The sequence below is a fragment of the Quercus robur genome, chromosome 12, assembly GCF_932294415.1.
Source record: "Quercus robur chromosome 12, dhQueRobu3.1, whole genome shotgun sequence".
Lineage (NCBI taxonomy): Eukaryota > Viridiplantae > Streptophyta > Magnoliopsida > Fagales > Fagaceae > Quercus > Quercus robur.
Window position 1 is genome coordinate 38455560 of NC_065545.1, and position 8872 is coordinate 38464431.

Below are 8872 nucleotides of genomic sequence, written 5' to 3' on the forward strand. Positions count from 1 at the left end.
ACCTCTCCCTTTTACGGTTCAATGAACGGTCTGAGTCTGAAAACCTTACTATTTAGAACTCGATTTTGTGAAACTCGAGTACTAAAAAAGTGGTGCATTGCTAAATATTTCCGAAACAGTGCTAGTTTGCCACAAATTTTACCAAAACGTGGTATTTGGCTATTTTCACCCATGATACATCACATGTCCAAATAATCACTCACTTGGTGTTAATCATTAAATGGTCATTCTACAAGTTGATCTTTGATTTCTCTATTAATGCCATTTTTTCATCAATAAAGTCATGCATTTTTTAGGGTTTTGTTAGGTTTAAATTTTATGTGAATAGTCATTATAACATGCGGATGTATCATCCAATTAAGGGATTCAATATAACATTGTGAATTTTGAGATGTGACACATGAGATGCAACGCACGTAAGAAATTAGGGTTTAATAATGTAAACTCGGGTCAAGTCATCAAGTTAGCTAGATCCTCATACATTAAAATTATGTTCATGCATTGTTGAAATTAGAAATGCATCTTTGTTTGTGGAAATAGAAGAGGTTATGCAATTTTTTGTTGATCTAACTTTGAGTTTGTTCATAATGTCATAAGTTAATTTGATAAATACTCTAGCCAAATCTTTTCTTTCTTTATCATTTATGTTATTTTTGTGAGTCATGATGTATGATGAACATCAGTATATTTATTCTCATTTGTTTTGTTTTTGTAATCATGTGTAATAATTGTATATATGGGGTAAATTGTCATTGGTCATTATATTTTAAGAGATCGTTTTTTGTATCCGGTAAGGTGGTGTTTAGATTAAGGGATATAATCTAGTGATTATCGACGTAATTTTTCATTTTTTTAGATTGTAATTAGGAAATAAGATGCTGTTCTTTGATTTCATAGATTGTAGTTTAGAAATATGGTCTTGCATTTTCTATTTTATGTAAGTGTATTTTTTTTGTTCATAATAAATTAAGTAAATTAAGTGGTGACTCCAAGTCAAACTCCAAATTTAGGATTTTGCTTTTGATTGGCTTAGAGCTGAACTGGTTCTATCACTTCTATATTTTCCCAAAGACTGTTGCCTCAAGATTTTCAAGTTTGGTTGACTGAGTTTCCCTACCATGGACACCACCGCCCAAAGTCTAAGGTTTAATTGTTTTTTTATTAGGAGTGGTGTTCAACATGATTTTTAAAGGCATCACTTGAGACCCCAAATGTTGGTGTCTCCTTTCTTGCATAAGTTTGTGGCTTGCACAGGAAACAAGCCAAAATTAATTAACAACAAAAGATAGGAAAGCATTAAATTAATCTTATAGTATATGTGACTCATTATTATCCTTGAAACAATGGTTGAAAACTATATTTATTAAAATACAAATACCAAAACATCAGTTTTAATTAACATTGAATGATGCTCAATAGCTTTGAAAAAAAATGTTGGATTATTATCAGTGTCTGTTTTATTCTTGCAGAAACCATTATTGTCGGGGTCAAATTATCTATGCAAGCCCTTAAATTAATTATTCTCTTTTTCTGTTTTCCTTAGAGAACTAGTACTAGAGTATAGCTTGAGACTAGACAATGTCTGATATTGAGGGAAAATCAAGGCAAGTAATGGGGATTCGTTATGTTTGGAGATTTTAAACATGTTTTTGGGTGTAACTACCTCTAGCCAAATGATATCAGTACCATAGCCAAAGTATCAATTAGGCAGAATGGTTCATACAAATTGATAATCAATCTTCAAGCTACATTGAGAAAGTGAAAGATAATTTTGTCAACTTGAATCACATACCGGCCATATTAATCTATTGGCTAGATGAACATTATAGCGTTAGCAGTAAGCTAGACTTTGATCAAAAAAATCTATTGAGCTGGAGTTTAGGCTAATTAACTAGAGCAGAATCTAACTGTACACGCACATATTTTTAATTCTTAATGAATTGTTCTAATTAACATGAAAACCTAGCACTTATATGGGTCTTAAATGACAGCCACGTACCAATATCATAGATGTTTTCTTTCTGGAAAGTAATGTGAGTCACATTTTTATTTTCTTAACTACATTCCATAGAACCCTAGGCCTGCCTACAGAGTCTCCAATATCCGGAATGCTAACCCAAATATATTCTAAACGTAATTGTATCAATCTTGCATCAATGTGAACAATTTTTCACCATCATACATATCATCCCTCTACTGTGTACCTGGAAGTTCATCAAACAATGACTGTTCATCTTGCTCGTACCAATTGCCCTCTCACTGTAGGCATATTTCCTTCCATATCCACATCAACTTTGCTTCGATTATTGTATATATTTAAACCCCGTGGTCTATAACTCTATATAATTACTACATAACTTTCAGTCCATATTCATCATGGCATAGTTTGCATCTTTTAAGTACATACTGTTTATTATAACATCTAAGACAACATCATTTCTTAATACATCTGCCATATATAGAATCATCTGTTTTCTTGCTGTGTCTAGGATGTCGACAGCTAAATTTATAGTTTAATGTTCATCATGATTTGGATCATTTGAATACTATCCTAACTATTTATTAAACAAACTCCATGAGAGAAGCACTAGAACAGAATCCGTAGTACTTTGCAATCATTATTGTCACCTACTTAATAGTCACAATACACAATTAACCAGAAAGCAGTCCCCAGAAATGTGGTTAGACATGATAATTGTTTACTGGAAGCATTCCTTAAAATAAACAAAAAAAAAAAAAAAAAAAACTATGATTTCTGGTTGAAATATAAAATTCAGTTACTCTTGAATATTATTTATAAAGGTGACAGCTTAAAATCAATGCTCTAAGAATAGACACAATGTGATATTATATTGCACATACGACACGGTCAGCTCATTTTTCCATTTCATTTTCTTTTGGATAAATTAATAAAATTTCTACCGCACTTGCACTACTTTAATTTTTGGTAAGCTAAGATCTTTATCTCCAAGTCCTTACTTCCTTTCAAGTTTCCAAAAGCATTTCTTCCTATTTTTTTTCTTCATCATCATCATCTTCTCCTTCTTCTTCTTCTTCTTCTTCTTCGTCTCCTCTCTTTCTCTCTCTCATCATAATCATTATGTCAAAATTTGGTTAGGAAATAAAATCTCACACTTTTGTCACTTCATACGTTTAAAGAGAGGAAATCTTATTAGGCCCATGCATGATGAAGATTGAACATACATAGGCAATTGGGGGCATGAACCGATCAGATATGGCTTACCTACCTAAAGAAGTGAGGCTTTTCCCAATAATTATAAGAAGAATTTCTATCTTCTTAAAGATTTTAGTGTTCATATATTTTCAAGACAGAAAAAAGAACTATATCCTGCATAAAAAATTGGGATGAATATCCATGTTTCAATTTGATGGAAAATTTCATCTTGTGGACGTTAAGACTTAAGATTTGAGATCAGTAATTGTACACATGTTTTGTGGTTTAATACATATACTTCATTGGTCAGCAACTTAATTTACAGTTTTATATCCCGCGTCAAGAGAAAAGTAGGATCTCACCATTAAAGGCCTCTTCATTAAAGAAACACTTGAGAGGGTTATAAAGATCACTTTAACACATACATATGGCTCGGTTGAGCTCCAAACTAGAGCTATTTTAATAGGTTTTTATTATAAAATGGGTGTTGGAGCAACCAAAACATTGCTATGGCGCCTAATTAAGTAGGAGTAAAAGTTGATTATTGAAAATTAAGGCCCCAGTTTCATTATCACTTTCAGTGCCTTCTTCCATTTTCATGGAGGAACCTTCTCTTTATCTTTAAGTTCTTTCATTGGAAACAAAATCAATCACTGAAAAGAGAGTTAGGAAGAAGAAAGAAGTACAAGCCTATCTGTTTTCACCGTTTTGGGTTACTTTTTTTGTACTTTTGCTAGACGATTCAAGAATTGAACTGGAAAAAAAAATAATAATAAATAAATAAAAACCTGGTTGTATGCATATATAAATCTACTTTGGAAAAGAAAATGAAAAAACAGTATTCTTGAGAGATTAAATGAACACATTAAGTTGTAGCATATGTTCTTTCTTTCATATGCCATTAGTGCAGTTGAGGCTGCAACCTGGAGGTATCCATACTTTGCAGGAGTTATTATGATGCAACCCACAAAATTCTTGGATATTTTCCTGATGAAATATATAAAAATGCTAACAAATACAAAGTTATAAAACTGAATATGGTTGTTACTTCAGAATATAAAGGTGACCCTTTGCTACAAATTCTTGACAAAAACTTCTTAGGCAATCCCTCAATCATCTTTTTTTTTTTTGGGAGTACAATCACATAATACTATATATCAATTCATGCAAGCTCACAATTCGCATCATTCATATTGTAACCTAATTGGTTGGCCTGAAAATTCACTAGAAGATATTGTAAAGCATATTCCTTAACTAGGGTGCTTTAAGGAATCAAATGCAACTGTCCAAAGACAAGACCTATCTATAAGAATTTGTTTCATCAATGGCACCTTGCATAAGCATTTCAAGTGGAGAATATTTAAAGTCGGTTCACACTAGATTTTGACAATATTTAACTCTACTGCAAACCTAGCTGACTAGGAAATAACGTTGATAGTCATAACCACGTTTCCTAGTGGAAGACTGAGGTGATGGGGCTTTCAATAGCTAGGTTAGAAGTATCGACATCAGACCACTGTCTCTATACCTTGAGAACCCAAAAGTTTTGGTGATTACTTGACTTAATACTAGATATTAATAAGCTAATTCATAGTAGTAGCAAAAATTATTCAATTTTGTCTACCCCTTTAATTGAAAGATGAGCTGAAATGTGGTGTGAAGGGATGGAGGGGATGCGAAGAGAAGAAACTGACTTAGATATTCATTGTCTAGTTTGTTGAAGCACTTAAATAATTAATGTAATTTCCCAAATAAGTATATCAATATATATCTATATATATATACATAAATAAATAAGAATACCAAACAGAAAACTTTAATAGTTAGGTATTTCCCCAATGAAGTGTATCAAACAGATCATCTCAACAGTTAAATAACCAAAAAAAAGAATACTATGGCATGAGGAAAATGCTTCTTGACTTAACCACTTTTAGAACTATATTCATGATTTTTTTTTAAGCTACTCCCCAAAGTATATATAATATTGCTCTTAATAAAGATAAAATTTAATACATATCAATAGAGTGGCGTATCCTTGCTACTAATCTCAATAGCATCTCACCCATTTTCACTTATATTGGTGAAGCTTTGCAATATATTATGAAAATATGTAATAATTTATAATTTAAAAGTTCTTCTACAATAGATAACAAAGTGAAAACGAGTAATTTATAAAAAAGAAATAAAGAAAGAAAAACAAGTAATTTAAATGCTGTAATTTCTCCATTTTTTCCCATATGTATGCACTGTTTACTGTTATCCTACATTCAAATTCAAACAAAAAAAAGAAAAGAAAAACTACCTCTAATCATTTAAACCAAATTTAAAAGAGAGAGAGAGAGAGAGATATAGATAGATATGTATGTATGTATGAATGTATATAGTTTATAGATTTGTTCATACGGACGCAATCTACGTACCACTAATCAAACCAATATATACGAAAAAGGGTGAGGCCCTATAAGTGATGATAGGGTGGTGCCTCATCATAACCTATCTCTGCTCTCTATGTCTACATATATTTGTTTACTTCTCTGCAAGTGGTAAAGTGCCTCAAGGGAACCATGGAAGGTTTTCAAATTTTGGAAAGGCATCTATCTTAACAGTGCCTAGCTGTTTAATTGCAACCCCAAATGATGTCAAGAAATATTAAAATAGATGGTTTGGACTCTGAGTAGATCACCATAAAATCAAGATTCCTAGCTAAATATATGCATAGAAGACTCTTTGCTCAACAAGATCAAATGGACATGCCGGACATGCACACAGTTAAGTGGGCAAAACTAGATCTTCATTTGAGTAGGCTATATAATGCCACATCTAGGCCATGAGAATCGGAAATCAGAAATAAACACCATCCAAACTCGTTGCTTAAGAAAGAACTTCTGTTACATTAATTTTTCTATCTCAAAAAATTTAATGGATTAGAGTAAATAATGCATGAGAAATCATCCACTAGGAACCTTAATTATGGACTTGATGTATGAGAGATGAGTAGCTTCAGCACTCAAAGAATAGCCAAAATTAAAGACATGTTGCGTGGGTGTTGGAAGTTTCTTTTTATATTTTCATGAGATACGGATGATAAGAGTGATTTGAAATTCAGTAGAGAACTGAAAAAAAAAATCATTTCCAAAAGGAGTAGATTAAGAAAGTCAGCTTGAACATTAAAGTAGTATTAACGAAGACTACGAAGTCCATCCAACCAGTACTAGAAGAATGCTAACCCTTTGAAAAACCCTTGCTCTTAATTAATTTTTTCACTGTTGTATTTATTATTTTGTGAAAACAAGGCAAAAAAAAAAAAAAAAAAAACAGAAACCCATGTTCCTAAATCTCACAAAGATGATATACCTACCTAACGAAAACACTTATGATTTAACCACACAAAACCATCATCCTTAGGAATGGAAAATCTATAAGGTAATCTAAAAATAGAAAACCTAGTCCACATCACAAAAGGGAAACCTACTCAATCTGTTAGTCAAACTGTGTACAGCCAGTTTTCAAACATATACAGTGATACACATGGAAACCAAAGAAAACGTTGTTTTAGAAATTAGCTGAATCCTCAAACCATTTCATATAAAGAACTAATAGAGTCACCATTACAAAATAGTACCTTTTTTTTTTTTCTTTTTTTTTTTTCAAGAACCAAAAAGAAAGCAGTAGTAGTAGAAGAAGAAGAAAAGAGTTACTACAACATCAACAAAAGAAGAAGAGGAAGAAGAATTAGAAAAGAGAAGAAACATGACGGTCCGTGAATAATGTCCTGACCTTTTTTTATAACATCGTCAGAAAGCAAGCCTCTTCCATCTCACATTACAATCAAATCACCTTTCAAAAGGGACCGCCGCGCGCTGCGCCGCCTGAGTTCCCGGCCCATCCATCGACTGGTAACTGGACATTAGGCGGCATATTAAGCGGCAAATTCAAGAAAGGAAACCCGGCTGACGGGTCCGAAAAAGGGTTACTCCCACCCACACCACCACCACCACCACCACCACTTCCGCCACCGCCACCCGAACCCTGCTGCGCAGTAGGCGTCTGTATCTGCAGCTGCTCCTCTTCATCTAAGGGCAATCTCTCATAAGCCACGTTTGTGAAAGAAGCCGCAATCACTATAACCGGGCCGGCTGCAGTTAACTCCCCAACCACACTCCCTCCCACCACTTGGCCTTGTCCGCCAGCCAGAAATATAGTCAAGCTGGTGGCGCCGGGTGGAGCAGGCGGCGGCAAGAAAGATCCCGAGAGTGATAATATTTCAAACCTTCCGTGAAGCGTTACAATAGCTCCCGCCGCCGCTGGTTGCCTGAGACTTACATTTGTGACAGTACCACTGCCACTGAGAATACAGATCCCACGCTGTCGACGCCGTGCGTAGGTGGCGACACAGTCGAACACATCGCATCCATTTCCCACTTCCAGAATATGGGCTCTGAGAGTATTCGCACTCTCTCTGGTGATTATGACTGGCGGTTTGGGCTTGTTCTTGGAACCAGGTGGTCTGCCACGTGGACGCCGACCCGCGATGTCTCCTGCTCCGCCTGAGCTGTTGGTGACAAGTTCGAGACCTTGGTGTGGACCATCGTCTTGGTGAGGATCCCCAGAGTACTGTCCTCCATCGTCTTCAGAATCTTGTTGCTGTTGCTGTTGTTGTTGTTGATGATGATGTTGTTGTTGTAATTGAAGGTTGAATTCCGACCTGTGAAGCTGGTGGTGAACGTAGCGAGAAGCAGGGCCTAAATCCAAACCAGCCATAGACACATCAAAGGGCAAAAATAAAAGCCACAACAGAAAACAAGGAAAATATTAAAAATAAAACCCCGAATTAAAAAAAAAATTAAATTAAATTTCTAAGCTTTTGTTTATTTTAAGGGAAGTGGGAAAATATTAAGAAAAAAGAGAGGATAGAGAAAAATAAAAATAAAAAAGAAAGATAAAGAAAGAGAAAGATAGGGAGCTCCGGAACTCGAAGCTTAGATTTGAAAAGTGATTTTTTTTCCCTTTTTTTTTAAGAAAATAAAAATAAAAAACCAACGACAAGAACAGCAAGATCGAGTGCAGAGAAAGGGAAGGAGAGGAAGAAGAAAGAGGAGAAGGGAATGGGTGAAGAGGACAAAGACTCAAAACGCAGTCATTTCTATTCCCTCACACCAACAAAAGTTTAAAATATATATATGCATATTATACTAATTTGTTGAAATTTTTTTTATTGCTTTCTTGTATTGTGAGAGAATGGTATGAGATTCATGTCTCAGTCGCAGTTTCAGACCGTGCAGTGAACGCTTTATATATATGATGAGAACATATATGGGACTGTCAAGAGTGGTGTTATTGAGAATGGAACTGTGAAATATATAAGTCGGGAAGTGATGAATTGATTTTTATTTATTTATTAATATCATTTATTAGATTATCTCCAATTCTATTTCTCTGTTATACTTTGTTTCCTCCCATCAATTTGGAGTTTTTTTTTTTTTTTTTTTTTTTTTTTTTTAAGGTACTAAAAGTGTGAATCATGGTTAATTATCTTAATGTTTCACTAAAATTTTCAACCTTAATTGGAGGTTGTTATTTTAAAAACAAAATATAGGGGAAAAAATAGTTACCAATGTAAAGTTTGACTCTCTTAATAACTTTTCGACAATGTATTATTAAAGAATAGCAACATTATTTTAAAGTGATGATCTTTAC

The 8872-nt window shown here is 33.9% G+C and overlaps 1 protein-coding gene across 1 annotated transcript; it reads right to left on the reverse strand.

The window, feature by feature from the left end:
• Positions 1-6734: 6734 nt before the first annotated feature.
• LOC126709727 (AT-hook motif nuclear-localized protein 23) lies at positions 6735-8337 on the reverse strand. Its single transcript, XM_050410058.1, has one exon. It carries the CDS (start codon positions 7934-7936, stop codon positions 7016-7018), a length of 921 nt encoding a protein of 306 aa, XP_050266015.1. The 5' UTR covers positions 7937-8337; the 3' UTR covers positions 6735-7015.
• Between the last annotated feature and the right edge of the window lie 535 nt (positions 8338-8872).

Bases quoted from the DNA above. Each gene is read 5' to 3' on its own strand.
- LOC126709727 (XM_050410058.1), bottom strand. From the start codon at position 7,936: ATGGCTGGTTTGGATTTAGGCCCTGCTTCTCGCTACGTTCACCACCAG.